General features: G+C 43.1%; 1 protein-coding gene across 1 annotated transcript in view; it reads left to right on the top strand.

The window, feature by feature from the left end:
• Positions 1–24,733, top strand: part of LOC135540329 (transcriptional enhancer factor TEF-5-like) — a 94,973-nt gene that overhangs the window by 34,909 nt on the left and 35,331 nt on the right. Inside the window, 1 exon segment of the mRNA XM_064966916.1 lies at positions 13,469–13,718. Coding sequence (XP_064822988.1) covers positions 13,595–13,718 — 124 coding nt within the window. The 5' untranslated portion in view covers positions 13,469–13,594.

A 24,733-nucleotide genomic window follows, 5' to 3' on the forward strand; every position in this document is an offset into this window, starting at 1 on the left:
TTACATGGGATGTATGAGTGGAATTATGCAGTTTAGGAAGAAAAGGATACCAAACTTGCAGAGGCTTTGTAGAAGAGGCCTGTGCAAAGATATGCCAGACTGCTGAGCCTTTGTAGAAGAGGCCTGTGCAAAGATATACTAGATTGCTGAGGCTTTGTAGAAGAGGCCTGTGCAAATATATACCAGATTGCTGAAGCTTTGTAGAAGAGGCCTGTGCAAAGATATACCAGATTGCTGAAAATGAAGTGCAACGTGATAGCTGTATGAGGCCTGGGAAAACAGGATTTCTGGGCTGTGAATGGTGGAGTTTGAATGAATGTGCGAGGTGCATAGCTTTCCACTGGTATTTACATTCCTGCTGCACATTGGAATTCTGTAGCATGATGGTCTTCAGTCAGGTCTGTGGCTGGACACACTCCCAGAGAGTGTAGGAGGGGAAGTGTGTGCGTGCATGCTTGTGTGTGTCTCATCTGACTTTGTGATCAATCTGAGCGTACCATGTCATTCAATCAAGACGCCTAATATCCCATCTGGCAACAGGCGAAAGACTCCATTCATGGAAAGTATTCTAAAAGAGTTTGTGTGTGATGTTTGTAAGTGTGTGCTCATATTTCTGTCCGGATCAGTGTGCCTCCCATCACAGGAGTGTTGTGTGTCACCCATAAGGAGTCAAAGGGCCTTTCATCTGTGTGAGGAACAGCCGATTTGATATACAGCCTGTATCTTCTAAAGGGTTTTGAGGGTTTTACATTTTCAAAGACCCACATGGTCATGGAGTGCCGAGGCACTGATTTACAGTGTTCTCCCAATACTGTTGCTATAGTGGACATTCCAGGTCAAAGTCATATTGTAGTCTCCTTCCGCCTAATGCAACCTTATGTTACTAAATTCCTTATAATCCCTATGAATGGTTGGGTGTTTTAATAACGTTAACACTGTCTAATAACGTTAACACCTAATAATGTTAACCCTGTCTAATAACATTAAGACTGTCTAATAATGTTAACCCTGTCTAATAACATTAACACTGTCTAATAACGTTAACACTGTCTAATAACATTAACACCTAATAATGTTAACACTGTCTAATAACGTTAACACTGTCAAATAATGTCACTGTCTAATAATGTCGCTGTCTAATAACATTAACACTGTCTAATAATGTTAACACTGTCTAGTAATGTTAACACTGTCTTAATAACGTTAACACTGTCAAATAACCTCAACACTAGAGGTCGACCGATTTTGATTTTTCAACGCCGATGCCGATTATTGGAGGACCAAAAAAGCCGATACCGATTAATCGGCCGATTTTTTTTAATTTTATTTATTTGTAATAATGACAATTACAACAATACTGAATGAACATTTATTTTAACTTAATATAATACATAAATAAAATCAATTTAGCCTCAAGTAAATAATGAAACATGTTCAATTTGGTTGAAATAATGAAAAAAACAAAGTGTTGGAGAAGAAAGTAAAAGTGCAATATGTGCTATGTAAGAAAGCTAACGTTTCAGTTCCTTGCTCAGAACATGAGAACATGTGAAAGCTGGTGGTTCCTTTTGACATGAGTCTTCAATATTCCCAGGTAAGAAGTTTTAGGTTGTAGTTATAATCGGAATTATAGGATTATTTCCCTTTATACCATTTGTATTTCATCAACCTTTGACTTTTGGATGTTCTTATAGGCACTTTAGTATTGCCAGTGTAACAGTATAGCTTCCGTCCCTCTCCTCACTCCTCCCTGGGCTCGAACCAGCAACACAGCCACCATCGAAGCAGCGTTACCCATGCAGAGCAAGGGGAACAACTACTTGAAGGCTCAGAGCGAGTGACGTTTGAAACGCTATTAGCGCGCGCTAACTAGCTAGCAATTTCACTTCGTTACACCAGCCTCATCTCGGGAGTTGATAGGCTTGAAGTCATAAACAGCGCAATGCTTGAGGCACAACGAAGAGCTGCTGGCAAAACGCACGGAAGTGCTGTTTGAATGAATGTTTACGAGCCTGCTTCTGCCTACCACCGCTCAGTCAGATACTTAGTTACTTGTATGCTCAGTCAGATTATATGCAACACAGGACACGCTAGATAATATCTAGTAATATCATCAACCATGTGTAGTTAACTAGTGATTATGATTGATTGTTTTTAGAAGATAAGTTTAATGCTAGCCTGTTATGGCTGCAACCCTTTGTTCTCAATTTCCGCCTGAAGACATACCCAAATCTAACTGCCTGTAGCTCAGCCCCAGAGGCAAGGATATGCATATTCTTGGTATCCTTTGAATGGAAACATTCTGAAGTTTGTGTAAATGTTAATTGAATGTAGGAGAATATAACACAGTAGATCTGGTGGAAGAAAAGAGAAAGAAAGAGCATACGTTCATCTTTCACTTGTACTAGAATAGCCACACAGTCAGATAGGATGCTGGAGATAATTTTGATGGATAATACAAGAGGGCATCTGTAGGTGTGCAACGTTTGAGACTGATAACTTCAGGAATGGGTGAGCTACATGACATTTAGCATGAAGTCACCCAGGTGTCCCACACAAGTTGCCCAAATTTCCCCAAGTGGCTGAATTGTTGAAATTACCTATAACTATATACAGCAGTGCAAATAACTATATACAACATATCAAAAAGCAATTCTAACACACACACACACACACACACACACACACACACACACACACACACACACACACACACACACACACACACACAATATATATATATATATATATTAGAAAATAAATATAGAAAAAAAAAACAGTACACACCCCTTGGAAATCCTCGTCATAATATTTTGCTGCCTGTGCCATGTCCCAGAGCAGTCTCTTTCTGATGTAAAGCAGAGGCAAACCGGTTCTGTGTGCATTTCATGCGACACAGAACACAACGACGCCTCCATGCTGTGCCCTTTTGGCTCTGAGGCACAGTCATGCCTGCAGTAATGAACTGTGGCATATGAACACCACTGGGGGCACAGGTAGAGCGGGCAGCTTGGCACCGGGGCCTCCCAGTCGGTGTCGCTATCACTGTGAAAGAAAACATTAAAAAAATATTTGTATTGTATGAGCCTTTTATCATCACATAAAATAAACAGATATGTATTGATTGTATAGAGCAGAGGGAACAGTCACTAAGGTGTTCCATTCAACTCCGGCCATTGTTGTGTGTGTATATATATATATACAGTGCCTTGTGAAAGTATTCGGCCCCCTTGAACTTTGCGACCTTTTGCCACATTTCAGGCTTCAAACATAAAGATGTATTTTTTTGTGAAGAATCAACAACAAGTGGGACACAATCATGAAGTGGAACAATATTTATTGGATATTTCAAACATTTGTAACAAATCAAAATCTGAAAAATTGGGCGTGCAAAATTGAGAGCAATGAGAGAGAGAGGCAGGTCGTTATTGCATTGGACTAGTTAACTGTAAGGTTGTAAGATTGAATCCCCCGAGCTGACAAGGTGAAAATCTGTCGTTCTGCCCCCCATAGCCCCTAGGCTGTCATTGAAAATAAGAATGTGTTCTTAACTGACTTGCCTAGTTAAAAAAGGTATAATAATAATAATAATACATTTTAAAAAATCGGCGCCCAAAATACCGGTTTCCGATTGTTATGAAAACTTGAAATCGGCCCTAATTAATCGGCCATTCCGATTAATCGGTCAACCTCTACTTAACACTGTCTAATAATGTCACTGTCTAATAATGTTAACACTGTCAAATAACGTTAACACTGTCTAATAATGTTAACACTGTCTAATAAAGTTAACACTGTCGAATAAGGTTAACAATGTCTCATAATGTTAACACTGTCTATTAATGTTAACACTGTCTAATAATGTTACCACTGTCTAATAATGTTAACACTGTCTCAATGTTAACACTGTCTAATAAGGTTAACAATGTCTAATAAGGTTAACAATGTCTAATAAGGTTAACACTGTCTAATAATGTTAACACTGTCTAATAATGTTAACACTGTCTAATAATGTTAACACTGTCTAATAATCTTACCACTGTTTAATAATGTTAACACTGCCGAATAATGTTAACACTGTCTAATGATGTTAACACTGTCTTAATAATGTTAACACTGTCTAATAATTTTAACACTGTCTAATAATGTTAACACTGTCTAATAATGTTAACACTGTCTAATAATGTTACCACTGTCTAATAAGGTTAACAATGTCTAATAAGGTTAACAATGTCTAATAAGGTTAACAATGTCTCATAATGTTAACACTGTCTCATAATGTTAACACTGCCTAATAATGTTAACACTGTCTAATAATGTTAACACTGTCTAATAATCTTACCACTGTTTAGTAATGTTAACACTGCCGAATAATGTTAACACTGTCTAATAATGTTAACACTGTCTTAATAATGTTAACACTGTCTAATAATGTTAACACTGTCTAATAATGTTAACACTGTCTAATAATGTTACCACTGTCTAATAATGTTAACACTGTCTAATAATGTTAACACTGTCTTAATAATGTTAACACTGTCTAATAATGTTAACACTGTCTAATAATGTTAACACTGTCTAATAATGTTACCACTGTCTAATAATGTTAACACTGCCTAATAATGTTAACACTGTCTAATAATGTTAACACTGTCTAATAATGTTAACACTGTCTCATAATGTTAACACTGTCTAATAATGTTAACACTGTCTAATAATGTTAACACTGTCTAATAACGTTAACAATATCTAATATCGTTAACACTGTCTAATAACGTTAACAATGTCTAATAATGTTAACACTGTCGAATGATGTTAACTCTGCCTAATAATGTTAACACTGAATTTGTTGATTGTCTTGGTCCCAGGAGTTCCCAATTATCGTAGTAGGCTAATGGAAATAGGTATATTGTAGCATTTGATCTGATTTGTACAACCTTTGTTGATAGTTAAATACACAATCAAACCGTCAAATGCAGCTCTCTCAGTTTCCTTTGTTGTGTCTATTCTTCACTGTTCTACTGCATCAAATTGAATTACCCAGTAATATAGTGAAACAGTCTATATGGGCATAGCGTTGACAATGCCTTCTCTCTCTCTCTGCTCGTTAACATCAGGCAGCGTCATGGAGAGGCTGTGAGTGTGGTTGTGTCTCTCTCTGTCTCTGCTGATGTTGCATTCCAGCAGAAACAATCCTACTGTTTTCCAGACCCCGAAGTGGACGCCTAAATTGGACAATCCGCCCTCCTCCCCTCTTTCCCCTCCTCTCCCTCCCCCTTACATGTATCCTCTGGTCTCCCGTCCTTATTTGGGCAGAGACGTTCTGAGCGCTGGGCGGAGGGGTGGAGTGGGGGAGGGGATGGAGGGCGTCGGGTTGACACAAGGGAGGCAGAAGGAGAAACAGTGAACGCTCACAGCCCTTTCTTAATAAGGACATGTCTGGAATTTAAGCCTCGCTCTCCATGAGAGCTCTTTCACACACAGCACAGCAGCACCCCACTAAACTCATGTACTACTATAGCCCACTACCCAGGGATTCTGATCAGTATTGTCAAATCCCCATGACAAATCCCTCTCACTATTCCACAAGTTAGTCCCCGTTGGCTAGGAGACTCTTACTCCATACCTATACGTCTATGATCCTACACCTCGCGTTTATCGGAGAGAAACAGCTTAGTTAATATCATAATATCTAATATCTTTACAGACTCGAAACGTGTCTTAACACACAGTGGTCTTGCTGACCACCCGGACAGTGAGAAGGGTGGGTTTGTGTGTCTTCACTACCAGGAAAAACACTGGGACTGCCTTCAAAAAAGAACATATCAATTGGACACATTTGACACAACATTTCTGGTCTTAATAGACCTGACATGCAATGGGTTCTTCTAGACCAGTGCATTTGCATTATGCTATATGCACCCACACTTTTCTACCACAGTGGATGTTTACTGTAGTGATTGTGGATGTTTCTGGTAATTGGATCTGCTCATCTTGAGTTGTGTTGGGGTAGATGTATAGCTGCAGCCTGATCTCTGTGGACTTTTAGCTTTAAATACTTGAGCTGCTGACCTACCTGCTGACTGCTGGGCGAGAGCTTCTCGAATTTTGCCATGATCTCCACATTCAGTCATTGGGTTTAAGATAGAGGTCGACCGATTATGATTTTTCAATACCGATTATTGGAGGACCAAAAAAGCCAAAACCGATTAATCGGCCGATTTAAAAAAATAATGTATTTGTAATAATGGCAATTACAACAACACTGAATGAACACTTATTTTAACTTAATATAATATAATAGCGCCATCTGAATGGTTATAGGTCTTAATAAATAACTGCTATAGCCTTACGCCATCTGAATGGTTATAGGTCTGAATAAATAACTGCTATAGCCTTACGCCATCTGAATGGTTATAGGTCTGAATAAATAACTGCTATAGCCTAGCGCCATCTGAATGGTTATGGGTCTGAATAAATAACTTCTATAGCCTAGCGCCATCTGAATGGTTATAGGTCTGAATAAATAACTGCTATAGCCTTACGCCATCTGAATGGTTATGGGTCTGAATAAATAACTGCTATTGCCTACTGACATCCCGCCTACTGACATCCCGCATTCTATTGACTGCTGCAAACAAGAGCTTGCGTCCCTCTTCCAATAATAAGAAGTATAAGAAATGCATTTTGTCTAGCTTTTCCTGGGACTCCAACTCCAAGAGCTAAGGAGCGTTTTTTAAGGAGACAGGCCAGTTGAGCGCCGGTGTGTAATGCGCAAGCGACAGAGGCTATAAATTATAAGCTTATGTGTAACCCATCATTCATTAGCTAAATATAAGTCTAATACTGCATTGAATTTATTACCTGAAATAGGTAGGCTAGGACATCTATCTATACACTGAACAAAAATATAAATTCAACATGTAAAGCGTTGGCCCCATGTTTCATGAGCTGAAATAAAAGATCCCAGAAATGTTCCATATGCACAAAAATGTGTTTACATCCCTATTAGTGAGCATTTATCCTTGCCAATATAATCCATCCACCTGACACATGTGGGATATCAAGAAGCTGATTAAACAGCATGATCATTTCACAGGTGCATCTCGTGCTGGGGACAATAAAAGCCACTCTAAAATGTGCAGTTTTGTCAAACAACACAATGGCACAGTAGTCTCAAGTTTTGAGGGAGTGTGCAATAAGCATGCTGGCTCATGGAATGTTCACCAGAGCTGTTGCCAGAGAATGTTATCTTCATTTCTCTACCATAAGCCGCCTCCAACGTCGTTTTAGAGAATTTAGTAGTACGTCCAACCGGCCTCACAACCGACTACTACGTGTAACCACGCCAGCCCAGGACCTCCACATCCGGCATCTTCACCTGCTGGATCATCTGAGACCAGCCACCCAGAAATCTGATGAAACTCCGGAGTATTTCTGTCTGTAATAAAGCCCTTTTGTGGGGAAAAACTAATTCCCAGGCCCACCCATGGCTGAGCCGCTGCCCAGTCATGTGAAATCCATAGATTAGGGCGTAATTGATTTCCTTATATGTACTGTAACTCAGTAAAATCATTGAAATTGTTGCGTGATGCATTTATATTTTTGTTCAGTAATATATACTGCATATTAATTGAACAGGATAAGGCCCATCTATTTTGGATGCAATTTTAATGGAATTAATGGAGAGCAAGAAATACTGTGAGAGAGTGCTTGAGTGCACACGGATTAAAAGCAACGATATCTGAGTGATAGGGTGTTTTAAAACACTGCAGATTCAAAACAATCTTTACAATAATATAATATAGCAGATGGAGATGTGCTAATTAGACGTGCATTCAGTCCTTATATTACTGTAGCATAGGCTAGAATAGGCTATAGTCTTAACTCTCACAAGAAAAGAAGTTACCATAATGAGTTACCATAAACATGCATTGAGAACTGTGCTCAATCCTGTGCTGTCTGTCCCCACCCGGGGCGTTGATGATTGATCATGCAGATAAAAAAAATAATCTAAAGTCAAAATCAAACTTTATTTGCAACATGTGCCGAATACAACAAGTGTAGACTTTACCGTGAAATGCTTACTTTACAAGCTCTTAACCAACAGTGCAGTTCAAGAAGAAAATATTTACCAAGTTGGCTAAAATAAAAAGTAACACAATAAGAATAAGAATAACGAGGCTATATACAGGTGGCACTGGTACCGAGTCAGTGTGCAGGGGTACAGGCTAGTTGAGGTAATCTGTACATGTGGGAGGGGAGGGGGGTGAAGTGACTATGCATAGTTAACAAACAAACAGCGAGTAGCAGCAGTGTACAAAAATAGATTTTTATGAATTGTTCAGCGTTCTAATGACTTGGGTGTAGAAGCTGTTAAGGAGCCTTTTGGTCCTGGACTTGGAGCTCCTGTACCGCTTGCTGTGCGGTAGCAGAGAAAGAAGTCTATAACTTGGGTGCCTGGAGTCTCTGACAATTTTATGGACTTTCCTCTGACACCGCCTATTATATAGGTCCTGGATGGCAGGACGCTTGGCCCCAGTGATGTACTGGGCCGTTCGCACTACCTTCTGTAGCACCTTACGGTCAGATGCCGAGCAGTTGCCATACTAGGCGGTGATGCAACCTGTGAGGGTGATGCAACCTGTGAGGATGCTCTCGATGATGCAGCTGTAATAACTTTTGAGGATCTGGGGACCCATGCCAAATCTTTTCAGTCTCCTGAGGGTGAACAAGTTTCATTGTGCATGACTGTCTTGGTATGTTTGGACCATGGTAGTTCATTGGTGATGTGGACACCAAGGAACTTGGAACTCTTGACCTGCTCCACTATAGCCCCGTCGATGTTAATGGGGCCTGTTCAGCCCTCCTTTTCCTATTGTCTTACTCACATTGAGGGAGAGGTTGTTGTCCTGGCACCACACTGCCAGCTATCAGACCTACCTATAGGCCGTGTCATTGTTGTTGGTGATCAGGCCTACCACTGTTGTGTCGTCAGCAAACACAGGCCACGCAGTCGTGGGTGAACAGGGAATACAGGAGGGGACTAAGTACACACCCCTGAGGGGCCCCAGTGTTGGCCCATCAGGAAGTCCAGGATCCAGTTGCAGAGGGAGGTGTTTAGTCCCAAAGTCCTTAGCTTAGTGATGAGCTTCATGGGCACTATGGTGTTGAATGCTGAACTGTAGTCAATGAACAGCATTCTCACATACAGTGCCTTGCGAAAGTATTCGGCCCCCTTGAACTTTGCGACCTTTTGCCACATTTCAGGCTTCAAACATAAAGATATAAAGCTGTATTTTTTTGTGACGAATCAACAACAAGTGGAACACAATCATGAAGTGGAACGACATTTATTGGATATTTCAAACTTTTTTAACAAATCAAAAACTGAAAAATTGGGCGTGCAAAATTATTCAGCCCCCTTAAGTTAATACTTTGTAGCGCCACCTTTTGCTGTGATTACAGCTGTAAGTCTAAGGTCTTTTGCAGACTCCATCAGGTTTTCTTCCAGAATGGTCCTGTATTTGGCTCCATCCATCTTCCCATCAATTTTAACCATCTTCCCTGTCCCTGCTGAAGAAAAGCAGGCCCAAACCATGATGCTGCCACCACCATGTTTGACAGTGGGGATGGTGTGGTCAGGGTGATGCGCTGTGTTGCTTTTACGCCAAACATAACGTTTTGCATTGTTGCCAAAAAGTTCAATTTTGGTTTCATCTGACCAGAGCACCTTCTTCCACATGTTTGTTGTGTCTCCCAGGTGGCTTGTGGCAAACTTTAAACAACACTTTTTATGGATATCTTTAAGAAATGGCTTTCTTCTTGCCACTCTTCCATAAAGGCAAGATTTGTGCAATATACAACTGATTGTTGTCCTATGGACAGAGTCTCCCACCTCAGCTGTAGATCTCTGCAGTTCATCCAGAGTGATCATGGGCCTCTTGGCTGCATCTCTGATCAGTCTTCTCCTTGTATGAGCTGAAAGTTTAGAGGGACGGCCAGGTCTTGGTAGATTTGCAGTGGTCTGATACTCCTTCCATTTCAATATTATCGCTTGCACAGTGCTCCTTGGGATGTTTAAAGCTTGGGAAATCTTTTTGTATCCAAATCCGGCTTTAAACTTCTTCACAACAGTATCTCGGACCTGCCTGGTGTGTTCCTTGTTCTTCATGATGCTCTCTGCGCTTTTAACGGACCTCTGAGACTATCACAGTGCATGTGCATTTATACGGAGACTTGATTACACACAGGTGGATTGTATTTATCATCATTAGTCATTTAGGTCAACATTGGATCATTCAGAGATCCTCACTGAACTTCTGGAGAGAGTTTGCTGCACGGAAAGTAAAGGGGCTGAATAATTTTCACGCCCAATTTTTCAGTTTTTGATTTGTTAAAAAAGTTTGAAATATCCAATAAATGTCGTTCCACTTCATGATTGTGTCCCACTTGTTGTTGATTCTTCACAAAAAAATACAGTTTTATATCTTTATGTTTGAAGCCTGAAATGTGGCAAAAGGTCACAAAGTTCAAGGGGGCCGAATACTTTCGCAAGGCACTGTAGGTGTTCATTTTGTGCAGGTGAGAAAGGGCTGTGTGGAGTGTGATTGAGATTGCATCATCTGTGGATCTGTTGGGTGGTATCCGAATTGGAGTGGGTCTAGGGTGTCCGGGAGGATGCAGTTGATGTGAGCCATGACCAGCCTTTCAAAGCACTTCATGGCTACTGACGTGAGTCCCACAGGGCGGTAATCATTTAAGCAGGTTACCTTCGCATCCTTGGGCACAGGGACTATGGTGGTTTGCTTGAAACATGTAGGTATTACAGACTCGGTCAGCGAGTGGTTAAAAATGGCATTGAAGACACTTGACAGTTGGTCCGCGCATACTTTGAGTACACGTCCTAGTAATCCGTCTGGCCCAGTGGCTTTGTGAATGTTGACCTGCTTAAAGGTTTTGTTCACATTGGCTACCGAGAGCGTTATCACACAGTCATCCAGAACAGCTGGTGCTCTCATGCATTCTTCAGTGTTGCTTGCCTCGAAGTGAGCATAAAAGGCATTTAGCTCGTCTGGTAGGCTCGCGTCACTGGGCAGCTTTTTTTCCCCAGGTTGCACATGTGATATGCTGGTAAAAATTTGGTAAAACTGATTTAAGTTTTCCTGCATTAAAGTCCCCGGTCACAAGGAGCGTCGCTTTTGGGTGAGCATTTTCTTATTTGCGTATTGCCTTATAGAGCTGGTTGAGAGCGGTCTTAGTGCCAGCCTTGTTTTGTGGTGGTAAATAGACGGCTACAAATAATACAGATGAGAACTCTCTTGGTAGATAATATGGTCTGCAGCTTATCATAAGGTACTCTACCTCAGGCGAGCAATACCTTGAGACTTCTTTAATATTAGACATTGCGCACCAGCTGTTATTGACAAAAAGACACACACACCCACCCCTCGTCTTACGAGTGGTAGCGTCTCTGTTCTGCCGGTGCATGGAAAATCACGATAACTCTATATTGTCCATTTCCTCATTCAGCCACGCCTCAGTGAAACATAAGATGTTACAGTTTTCAATGTCCCGTCGGTAGGATAATCTTAATAATAGGTCATCAATTTTATTTTCCAATGATTGCACGTTAGCAAGGAGAACGGAAGGCATTGGGAGTTTACTCGCTCGCCTCGGCTTCTCAGAAGGATCCCCGATCTGCGTCCCCTTTTCCGGGGTCTTTTCTTCATGCAAAAGGTGTGGATCTGGGCCTGTTTCAGTGAAAGCAGGATATCCTTCTCGTCGGACTCGTTAAAGGAAAAAGCTTCTTCCTGTCCGCGGTGAGTAATTGCTTTTCTGATGTCCAGAAGTTATTTTCAGTCATCAGAGACGGTAGCAGCAACATTATGTACACAATAAGTAAAAAGAAAAATAAGTTACATGAAACACACATTTTTTTTTACAAAATAGCACAATTGGTTGGGAGAATGTAAAATGTCAGCCATGTTCTTCGGTGCCATCTTCAAACAGAGACAGCAGAATCGCCTTTGAAATTTAGACATTGCATATCATTTAACAGTTACATTTCATGTTATGCTGTTCATATAAATAATTGATTTCTCACAGTTATTTATCCCTGAAAAGGGGAGAGGGTTTGGGAAGGAAATCTTGATAAATCTCGGTAACCCGGTTCTCGCTATTCAACTCTTGTGTGTGTAACAGTATAACTTTAGACCGTCACCTCGCCCATACCCGGGCGCGAACCAGGGACCCTCTGCACACATCAACATCAGTCACCCCTCAAAGCATCATTACCCATCGCTCCACAAAAGCCACGGCCCTTGCAAAGCAAGGGGAACTACTACTTCAAGGTCTCAGAGCAAGTGACGTCACCGATTGAAACGCTATTTAGCGCGAACACCGCTAACTAGCTAGCCATTTCACATCCGTTACACTCACCCCCCTTTTGACCTTCCTCATTTTCCGCAGCAACCAGTGATCCGGGTCACGTCAGCAATGTAACAGTATAACTTTAGACCGTCCCCTCGCCCATACCCGGGCGCGAACCAGGGACCCTCTGCATACATCAACAACAGTCACCCCTTGAAGCATAATTTCCCATCGCTCCACAAAAGCCACGCCCCTTGCAGAGCAAGGGGAACTACTACTTCAAGGTCTCAGAGCAAGTGATGTCACTTAGCCATTTCACATCCGTTACATGTGCATCTTTTGTCTTTTAGTGAAGAGACATGTTTATGTGGTAGTTGTGATTTCTAGTAAACAATTAAATAGCTTTACTTTTCACATATCTTATAATCCTCCACTTCATATTTTTTAAGTTGCATTATGGAAGTTTTCAACACCGCAACTTTAAAATGTTCCAATGATGCCCTCATGAATTTGTTTTTCAGCGGAACCTCAAAATGTTCTTGTAATGTGAGGAGTTGAGTTAACCCATAGGACCATCCCAAATGGCCTTCCCCATATTTGTCCAATATGTGTATTTTTTTCAACGTCGGCCATATTTCCAATATAAAAACGCAAGCATCATGGGATGATGGATACTTAGGGGACTCTACAACACGGTGAAGAAGAGGCAGCTTGAAAAATACTTAAGATCTCCGCCTGCTCTCAGCCATAAAGCGACCACATTGGGAAGCATTCCCCTAACCACAATAATTCTTTGAGGCTACTGCTGATTAGTTTGCTATTAAAACAAGGTTTTATAGAATAGCTTGAATTCATTTGGCAGTTTTAGACACGTAAAAATGTGTCAATGATAACAATAATCAAGGGCTGTTTTGTTTGTTCATACATATTTAAAGATTTCAAAACGGACAACCAAAGGAGCCTTCTTTATACGACTGAATTGTAAATGTACTCGCCTGCTAATGGTGACAATGATGATGAAGTTGTTGACAGCAGTTACAATGATGATGATGATAATGACTGTGTATTCTTCTCTTTCTCTCTCTCTCTCCCCCAGATCCTCTGACTGTGGGGCTCGTCGTCGGGCCCAGGGGGAGCCGCCACCATTGCGTCCAACGAGTGGAGTGCCAACGGTAGCCCGGAGGATGGGCTGGAAGAGGGGAACGATGAGCTGGACAAGGCCATGGACGGGGACGCCGAGGGGGTGTGGAGCCCAGACATAGAGCAGAGCTTCCAGGAGGCCCTGGCCATCTACCCTCCCTGTGGACGGAGGAAGATCATCCTCTCAGATGAAGGCAAGATGTATGGTGAGTAAGAAGCAAGCAAGCAATCCCACACTCACACACAATACATTTTTTGTGGTACCTTTTTTCATCATGGGCCCGTTATGGTTTTATAAACATCAAGTAAAGTTTTTGAAATAACTTGATGTGTCAGGCAGTCAATGTACTGATGCCAAAACAGGGTGCTATGGTTTGATTGCCACATCATTGATGTTTGACCTTGAAAGACACGTTCTTTTTCATCAACCAATCCAGTCTAGACAGTGGTTTATTTGTGTAGTTATACCTAACAAACTTTTTCTAATTCTTATTTCACTAGATATAAAACTGGAACGTACACACATACACACACACACACAAACAAAAATCCATGTGTTAATCCGCCCTCCATCACTTTCTGGCTCATGTATTGAAACACCTGTGGCTTAATGTGTTTGGATCCATTCCCTTCTGTAGTGAGGAAGGAAAATAAAATCTCAGCAGTTTGTAGTCTATTGGTTATTACCAATAAATGTCACAGTAAGGTGCATCTCAAGCTCTGTTAAAACATGAACTGTGTGTAATTTTCAAATAAATTTTACAATTATTTGGTTGTAATATGAGCATATCCAAACTACTAATTTCCAATTATTCCATGCAAAACAATTGTGCACATTAAGCTCTAGGTCAGGGGTATGCAACACCCTGGTCCTATGTTTTTGATATAACCGACCTGGAAGATGTGTTCAATTTAACTGATCAGTTGGTCAGGTGTGGTGTTGAGTTGAAACAAAATTGTTAGTACCTGAGGCACTCCAGGGACAGGGTTGCTTAGCCCCTGCTAGGGTCTATGTCATAGTTATAAAGCAACTAACTGCATGCTTTTATGATCAGTAAACATTTGGGGTGTAACGGTACACATATTTGTACCGAACGGTTCGGTATGAGGACCTCGGTTCGATATGGGGACCTCGGTTCGATATGGGGACCTCGGTTCGATATGGGGACCTCGGTTCGGTATGGGGACCTCGGTTCAATATGGGGACCTCGGTTCGGTATGGGGACGTCGGTTCGGTACACACTGTGAATGAATACATTAAAATAGTTCAAATAAAATACTAGGCCTATAGCAGTGTATGCCAACCATGGTCCTGGGGACCCCAAGGGCTGCACATTTCGTTTTTTGCCTTAGCACTATACAACTGATTCAAATGATACAATCTTGATAATGAGTTCATCATTTGAATAAGCTGTGTAGTGCTAGGGCAAAAACCAAAGCGTTCACCCCTTGGGATCTCCAGGCCCGAGTTTGGGAAACGCTGGCCTATAGGCTATGCCTACGTTACAGTAGGCCTATACCTCTTGAGTAAATCTGAGCTGAAAAAACATTTCAGACTATTCCGTTAAAACAACTAGAGCCTATGCATACGTTGTAATCAAAATTAAAATCTTATTTGCCGCATTTCAAACAGTCCTTGTGTGAGGCGCAGCAAGGAACTAGTTCTGTACGATTGTGCTGAGTGGTGGGGTCGATAAACCAGAATTGGAGGATCCTTCAGTTTGGGAACATTTTGGCTTCCTGTATATTAAAATTGCGATGGACAGAGAGTTGTGGATAAAACGTTAACAGTATGTCGCCACACTCAATGAGAATAGTTTATGCAGCTGCCAACACCTCAAATATGTTGACATATTTACACCGACATCACCCCAGTATATATACCGGAGCCAGATGGGAACGCAAAGAGACAACAACACAACATCTTCTTAACCCTGCATTCAAGCAGCCCTTGGCAGCTGATTCTGATCGGGCCAAAGAAATTACAAGAACGATAGGTTGACTATGTTTAGATTTTTTACAGTGTGGTTTATAGCTGCGGATATACAGTTTGCCTATTCCCGGTTGTTGAGAATAGGATGAAAATGCTCAGTTACGAACTTCCCTCTTGCACCCATTTCAGAAAACAGGTATTACCCTTTCTTGCAAACTGATAGAGCTTGCAAGAAAGGCAGTCAGAGCTTGCAAGAAAGGCATTTCACTGTACTTGTGCATGTACCATTAAAACTTGAAGCTTGAAACTATTTAAGCAAGCCAAAGCCGAAGAGTTCAATGAATTGTCCAATACACCGTGTGTTGTGCTTTACTTAACAGTGACAGCCATCACATTACCCCGGGGTGGGAGATGTACCATATTACAGACACGCCCCGTGTATGAGTCACATTTGCGTATATGGCAGTGAAGGAGGCAGTGTCATGGTGTGTTCATAACCAAGATGGAAGTGGAAATGTACCCATAGAGATAGATGAAGGACTTATCTTTGTGTCTGTGCCATTGTGGCGCCCGTGACAGCAGTGGCAGCGTCATTCAGGCAATCTTCATTTTTGAAGTAGTGAGTTTTCTTCTTCACGATTGGCTGATCCCTCCTGATGACCCGGTTGGACATGACTCCAACAGGGTCACCAGGAGGGACCATCCAAAGAAGTTGTATGTTCCACCCCACCGGACACACACTGGTTGATTCAATGTTGTTTCCACATCATTTCAATTAAATTATTTTGAACCAACGTTGAATAGACGTTGAATTGACGTGTGTGTCTAGTGGGACCCAGTTTCCCATTTTAACACGTCATTTTGCCCACTAGAGGCCTCTATCATTCTCTATGGAGTTCACCACATATGACTGGGAAAACTCCACTTGAACATCCCTGCAACTGGTATTTACTTGTGCAGATCTCGTTTATCATTTTGAGCGACCACTTCTCCCACATGGTGACCTCTGACGTTACCTACTAAGGAAATGGCCTCTATAACACTGCAGTTAAATGCAACAACAAAACCTTATTTATAAAAAGAAACGTATTAATGAGTTTTTTTAAAACTCTATAATTTGTTTATAAGCATGATAGCTGTACTCTTAGTTTATGGTTAACGCAGCTTGTTGGCCATTAGCCAATCTGCATTTCTCAACTAGTTCAAATCAGATGAATGCATCCAACTGTTATTTAGGACTTCACAAATGGTAAATTCCCACCTCCCACACGGAGAGGAAACTTGAGAGGCCCAACATCACAACAGACAATGCCAGGAACATTGTGAATGCTCAACATTGTGAATGCTCAACTTTGTGGATAGCATGTGTAACAGTATAAAATGTAACAGTATAACTTTAGACCGTCCCCTCGCCCATACCCGGGCGCGAACCAGGGACCCTCTGCACACATCAACAACAGTCACCCTCAAAGCATCGTTACCCATCGCTCCACAAAACCATGGCCCTTGCAGAGCAAGGGGAACTACTACTTCAAGGTCTCAGAGCAAGTGATGTCACCAATTGAAACGCTATTATCTTTATAAGTTGATTTCCAGCAGCAATCGTGGATAAACAGCCTTAAAATCAATTCTGAAAGAGGTATAATATTAGCTAGCTAAGGTATGTTGGTTGGAGATAAAAAAAAAAGTATAGAGCTTACCATAATGTTGAGGCGACTTTACAAAGTTGCTAGCTGGCAAACATTATTTCTAGCTAGCGTTACATGGGCATCTGTGCCCTTCTGCTGCTTTACAGGCAGAGGCCACTACGGACGGAAAATGTACCTAAACCACACATAATTGTCAGGTAAAGTACAGTTTAATATTATGTCACTCAAATTTCCAATTAAATGGGGGCCAATATATTGAGAGATGTGTATTCCAGCTGTGTTCTGCTGTAATGCATTGGAGCATGTTGCGGCTTGCCCCCCAGCTGGGAATGGAATGTTTCAATATGATGTTATTGATAACAACCTATAGAAAGACACATCCTGTTTCTTTTATGTTTAATATTACTTGATATGTTTTTCATCATTCTCATCACAACATCATGGTGAGGCTCTAGCTGTCCCTGCTCAATGCATATATGCTTTCCCATACGATGTGTCACAGCCATTTTTTCTGATAGTGCTCAGAAACCGAACAGGTCTGAGCCTGTCGTCCCCTGACCCAGGGGCTGGTTGTTCCAGTCTCACTAGAAACATAGCATCAGAGCTGGAGCTTAGTTACCCAGAAGACACCACAGGCAGCTCCCCTAAGCTTGGTTTTCACCTGGCTTTCCTTAACGCTTCAAACCGGTTCTGTCAGTGTCATCACCTGTCAGTGCTGTCTCCAGCTATTTGCCACCTGCCATTTATTGCTCTTCTCTTCCTCATCTGCAGTCCTTAGACTGTGAATTAGGAAAGTGGCAAAACCAAGTGTCCTTTATAACTTCATGTCAGTCTAACACACTAAGGTGCTTCTTGCAATAACCAGTTATGCACTGTCTCTCACCTGGTCTCCAGAATAGCTGTTCCTGCTTCCTGAACCAGTTGGGCCGACTTTGCAATTGGTTAACACCATAAATCGAACCATGGAAACAAAAACATTGCAAAGAGTGCTATAAAACCTTCACACGGTCCTATAGGGATCTAAGCTATTTCCTCCACCAGCATGTTCATTAAAACGCAGGTGGAGGGAGCATGTTACTCGCTGAAATCCACTGCATCCAGATGGAGAAATTGGCAAGTTGCTGATTAGAATCATAAAACATTCAGGTGTTAGAAACTGACTGCATTTGTCTAAAGTTACTCTTTCTCCCTATGATGGGTGAGAAAACAGGGGATTGGCTGGCTGGGCTGCTGATGGGTGAGAAAACAGGGGATTGGCTGGCTGGGCTGCTGATGGGTGAGAAAACAGGGAAATGGCTGGCTGGCTGGCCTGCTGGTTTTGAATAAGACAGCCAAGTTGGAGAACATAAAACAGATTGAAATGTGAATAGTCAGGAAATGCATGGAGCATGGGTTGAGATGTGGGCTTATTCAGGGGGTTTGACTTCACAATGTCCTCACAAAACCCCTTGGTTTTGGGGAACAGTGTTATGTTAACCAGCATGATATTGGCTGAGGAGATGATATAGGCTGAGGAGATGATATAGGCTGAGGAGATGATATAGGCTGAGGAGATGATATAGGCAGAGGAGATGATATTGGCTGAGGAGATGATATAGGCTGAGGAGATGATATAGGCTGAGGAGATGATATAGGCTGAGGAGATGATATAGGCTGAGGAGATGATATAGGCTGAGGAGATGATATAGGCTGAGGAGATGATATAGGCTGAGGAGATGATATAGGCAGAGGATATAGGCTGAGGAGATGATATAGGCTGAGGAGATGATATAGGCTGAGGAGATGATATAGGCTGAGGAGATGATATAGGCAGAGGTAGATGAGATGATATAGGCTGAGGAGATGATATAGGCAGAGTAGATGATATAGGCTGAGGAGATGATATAGGCTGAGGAGATGATATAGGCTGAGGAGATGATATAGGCTGAGGAGATGATATAGGCTGAGGAGATGATATAGGCAGAGGAGATGATATAGGCTGAGGAGATGATATTGGCTGAGGAGATGATATAGGCTGAGGAGATGATATAGGCAGAGGAGATGATATAGGCTGAGGAGATGATATAGGCAGAGGAGATGATATAGGCTGAGGAGATGATATAGGCTGAGGAGATGTTATAGGCTGAGGAGATGATATAGGCAGAGTAGATGATATAGGCTGAGGAGATGATATAGGCTGAGTCTCCTCAAGTCCTGTTGTGTAACCATCAAGTCCTTTAATTATTGTTCATGTCCCATAAACTTAAATTAAATCCTGCACTTTTGAAACCATTTTAAATCCAACATCGGCTTCTATCAGAACGTTTTTCAAAACTATATATATTTAAGGGATTTTTTGTTGTTTTATTTTCATGGCTGTCTGCAATGTTTTTCTGTCCTTGCTGCTGTAAAATGGAATGTTTAGCATGCGTCTATCAGGAATGTCATTCTTTGGGTTCTGAGACAGATTTGATTGTTAGTGGACAGACATATGACTAAGCTGCTAGCTGCCGTGGGCTAGCTGCCTCTGTGCTAGCTGTCGTTGTGCTAACTGCCGCTGTGCTAGCTGCCATTGTGTTAACTGCCGCTGTGCTAGCTGCCTCTGTGCTAGCTGTCATTGTGCTAACTGCCGCTGTGCTAGCTGCTGCTGTGTTAGCTGTTGTTGCGCTAACTGCCGCTGTGCTAGCTGCCATTGTGTTAACTGCCGCTGTGCTAGCTGCCGCTGTGTTAACTGCCACTGTGCGAGCTGCTGCTGTGTTAGCTGCGTTTTTGGCTAGGCTGGCTGTGGTCTAAACCGAAACTCTGACTAGCTCTCCTCTCCTGGGGGATGTGGTGTTGAGTCTGCCTCCAGTTACAGTTACATCCTTTTAACTGTATCTGATCTGACTGGATGGCTAGCTAGCTAGCTAGAGCGTATTCATTGGCATTGCTATATGTCAGAGGGACCTGTTGCTAAATGCTATTTCATAGTTGGTTGGCTGGGTGTTACAGGTAACCTACTATGAATGAGAATGGACCAGATTAACACCTCTCAGTTGTCTGTGAATTTATTCATGTATTGCCAATTGAGCGATAATAGCACTGCAGAAGTGCATAGTTTTCTCAGACAACATTGCCATGGTTTAACCTCTGTCTGTCTATTGACCTTCCCTCGAGTCTATTGAAGAAGAGACTTTAATGGAAAAGCAAGATGGTGGCTCCTCTCCTGGTTTAGCAGGACAGTGAAGTGTTCAGAACCTATATCCCAGTGTTGTTTCTCAGAAAAGGAGCACAACAGAAGTGGCAGGTCAAACTGCAGCGTGTTCCCTCCCTAAGCAGCACACTGTCAGGACCCCCAGTAGAGGTCAAGAAGAGCGGCTGCTTTCTTTTTCCCAAACCAGTAAACACCCTATCCATTTACGTCATCTGAGGCCCTCCTGGCAGCGATGCATGCCCCCAACCCAGAAGAAGCATTCTCACAAGGCGATGACCTCAGACATCTAAATTCTGCCCTGACGTGAGGCCGGGGGAATTTTAACGATTGCACTGTGTGTAATACTGTCTACTCCACAGTCTCTGACTGGGGAAGCGCTGAAAGTCCAATGCCGTGGCCTCCAAAACCAGGCAAGTCATCATCATCCCTCCTGTTGGGAATTCCATCTGGATTTTTCCACAAGGAATGTTCTTATGGGAAATTGGTAGTGTTCCCTGATGACTACTGACCACAGATATCATGTGGCACTCAGAATTGCCCCGGTTTCTCCCTATGGTCAGAATGTCAGATGACCTTAAGATGAAAAATATAATTTGGAATGAAAAATCAATAAGTAGAACACCCTCAAAATGATTTGTCTGTGTGTATTTGGTCACCACCCAGCAGAGTTCAGGGGTTAGGAGGAAGACAGGATGAAGGGAGGAGGGTGTGTCTTGTTTTGTGGTGGAGCACGGCTGAAATATTGTTCACCTCTGTTATCTTGCTGGAGGAAGGCATGCTGCCAAGCCCTGCGCACACCTCCTCCTCCTGCAATGCACTCTGGGTAAGAAGGAAAAAACAGCAAAATAGGGCACTGGAGGGAAACACATGTCTCCTAGTGACCTTTGCACGCTGCGCTAGGAATGAGCGATGGGTTCATTGCATGCAGTAGAAGTCGGTAGAAGGACAGAGTAATATATGCAGCAGTTGGTAATGAGTATGCTAGTTAGGCTGAACTTGAGTTTCATAGACAAGAGAGGAGTGGAAAGGAAAGCAGCATGTGATGACTAAGAGGGCCTGGTGTTTCCCTGTCATTCTCTTACTGAAATGTCAGGAATGTTGTCTGTCATGGCCAAACAGTATGTTAGCAATTTAGGATTACCTCAATGTGAAAGGAGATAGACAGGGAGCGAGATAGAGATGGAGGGAGAGGGGGAGACAGAGGGAGATAGATCGATAGAAAGACACAAGGGAGAGAGAGAAAGAGGGTGGGAGATAGATAGATAGACAGAGGGAGGGAGGGAGGGAGGGAGGGAGGGAGGGAGGGAGGGAGGGAGGGAGGGAGGGAGGGAGGGAGGGAGGGAGGGAGGGAGGGAGGGAGGGAGGGAGGAGATAGACATCGTTACAACACTGTATATATACATAATATGACATTTGTAATGTCTTTATTATTTTGGATGTTCTGTGAGTGTAATGTTTACTGTTCATTTTTATTGTTTATTTCACTTTTGTATATTATCTATCTCACTTGCTTTGGCAATGTTAACATATGTTTCCCATGCCAATAAAGCAGGCAGACAGACGGACGGACGGACGGACGGACGGAGGGAGGGAGGGAGGGAGGGAGGGAGGGAGGGAGGGAGGGAGGGAGGGAGGGGGGAGATAAATAGATAGACAGAGGGAGGGAGGGAGTTAACTCTGCTCCCCATCTCAGTGTGTAAGTGGAAAATTCCAGTGGACATGCAGTAAAAGAGGACAGTCATGGCAGGGAAGAGGTTAATCACGGCAGAGTCAGCCTGCGGGGCTCTGCAAACTGAGTGTTGAGCAATCTGAGGGAGGGAGGGAGAGAGAGAGAGAGAGAGATGGAAACAGGGTGAAGTAGAGTGGTTGCCGATTGATTGAGATAGTGGTAAGATGGCAAGCGAGGGAGATGTACAGAAAGTTATTGTGTGAGCATACACTTGTGTATGTGTTAGTTGTCCTTGTTCGTAACTTGGACTGAGAGTGTGTGTGTGTGTGTGTGTGTGTGTGTGTGTGTGTGTGTGTGTGTGCACTCGTGTGTGTGTGCACTCGTGTGTGTGTGTGTGTGTGCACTCGTGTGTGTGTGCACTCGTGTGTGTGTGCACTCGTGTGTGTGTGTGTGTGTGTGTGTGTGTGTGTGTGTGTGTGTGTGTGTGTGTGTGTGTGTGTGTGTGTGTGTGTGTGTGTGTGTGTGTGTGTGTGTGTGTGCCAACCTGTCCACCACCTGACTTGAGGCCTTGAAGGGAGACCCCGTCTCTTCCGCCTAGCTGAACCTTCTGTCTAGTCTGAACAGGCCTAGCCAGTCTGCCTCTCTAAATCAATCTTCTACTTTGCAAAAGTCTTGTGTAAAAGACTTGGTAATTCCATGGCTCACAACCCCAGTCAGTTACTTACAATCTTACAACCTTTAATGAAGACACACAGAACAGTTTTCTTAAAACTGCCTTTGTAAATTAAGCTCATTTCCAGTTATTTTTATGTTGAAAATGTGTATTCGGTACAGAGCGAACAGATTCTAGAAGCCATTTGTTTGATAGTTAGTTCCACTGCTCCCTCAGTCCAAAAGATTGATAGTAGCAGTTGGGCTGAAGAGGGTAGGGGTCGGGGGCCAGGGGTGTAGGGGGTTGTAATTGTTCTCTCCCACCTCCTGACTGCGACAGTCAGTGGCAGGTGTTACTGTCCGTTGGGTAAGGGGTCACACACAGGGGTTATTTTGGGAAGGGAGGGGTGTGTGTGTGTGTGGGAGGGGGGGGCAGCCCTGATGCCAGGTGGCAGTTGTTGGTAAAGACAGTTATGGCTTTGTGTATCATCCTAGAGTTACAGCCTCAGCTGCCCACCTACCCCCCACCCCAACTCTTCACCCTCCACCCTAACCCCCAACTCCTCACCCTCCACCCCAATCCCCCCCAGCTGCCCACCTACCCCCACCCCAACTCCTCACTCTCCACCTCCAACCCCCCCAGCTGCCCACCTACCCCCGCCCAACTCCTCATTCTCCACCCTCCCCACAAACCCTCACCCTCCACTCCCAATCTCCCCCCTAACCCCTAACCCCTCCCCCCAACCACTCACCCTCCACCCCAACCCCTCACCCTCCACCCCAACCCTTCACCCTTCCGCCCAACCTAGCCCTCACCCCCTCCTCAACCCCAGAACCCTCCATCCCAACCCCTCACCCTCCACCCCTACCCCTCACTCCCTATCATATTGTCCCAAGATGGCATAGCAGTCAGATGTCCTTTGTCCTTGTCTTGTCGTATCCCGTGTATATATATATTTACATCTTTTCTTCGCATATCTTTTTATTTTTTGTTTTTTTAAATCTCAATTTCAAATCACTCTCCTGCAACCCACCTCACCAATAAAAAATATTTTAAAAAGTATTATTCACCTAAAATCTGAAATCCACAATAGAAGCTAGCCAGTTTACTGGCTAACGTTAGTATTCAGCTAACCACGGTTGGTGGTTATCAGCTATCCTTTAGCTCGTAAAACTATCGCCAGTTTTGTACAACACGACTCAGACAAGAGCATACCGGACCTATTTTCTCTCCATATCCCCGGATTTCTACCCCAAGCTCTGGACATTTACACCTGGATCTTGCAGCTAGCTAGCTGCTATCCGAGTGACAATTGCTTACGCCGGTCCCGGAGCAAACATCAATTATTCCGGAGCTAGCTAGCTGAAGAGTTCCATCAGCCACTCCTGGGCTACAATCACCTATCCGGACCCGTTTTACTGCCGATGCGGAGCCCCACCGGGCCTTCATGACTGGACTACCAATGTTATCTGCCCGAGGGAGTTATCCAACTGGCCCCTCCATCGCGACGTTACCTGAATGCCCATCTGCGGCCCGCTAATCTTTAGCTGGCTTATCGGCTACTATCTTAATAAGTCTATCGGACAATTTTCTTGGGTTACTATAACTATATCTATTTTGCCAATTGGATTGGTCCCCTCTACCACACCGAACCCCACTAATCTACCAACGGAAACGCACGAGGTGGCTAAAAACATGACCTCCATCCTCTGCCAGCTTGCTAACCTTGGCCCGGCTAGCTGTATGAATCGCCAAGACCCCAACCAACCTCACTACTCACTCGACCCTTATGATCACTTGGCTAAGCATGCCTCTCCTTAATGTCAATATGCCATGTCCATTGCTGTTCTGGTTAGTGTTTATTGGCTTATTTCCCTGTAGAGCCTCTAGCCCTGCTCATTATACCTTATCCAACCTCTCAGTTCCACCACCCACACATGCGATGACATCACCTGGTTTCAACTCTATTTCTAGAGACAATATCTCTCTCATCATCACTCAATGCCTAAGGTTACCTCCACTGTATTCACATCCTACCATACTTTTGCTGTTCATTATACCTTGAAGCTATTTTATCGCCCCCAGAAACATCCTTTTACTCTCTGTTCCGGACGTCCTATACGACCAATTCTCATAGCTTTTAGCC

This window comes from Oncorhynchus masou, chromosome 5 (genome assembly GCF_036934945.1).
Source record: "Oncorhynchus masou masou isolate Uvic2021 chromosome 5, UVic_Omas_1.1, whole genome shotgun sequence".
In the NCBI taxonomy this organism is placed as follows: domain Eukaryota; kingdom Metazoa; phylum Chordata; class Actinopteri; order Salmoniformes; family Salmonidae; genus Oncorhynchus; species Oncorhynchus masou.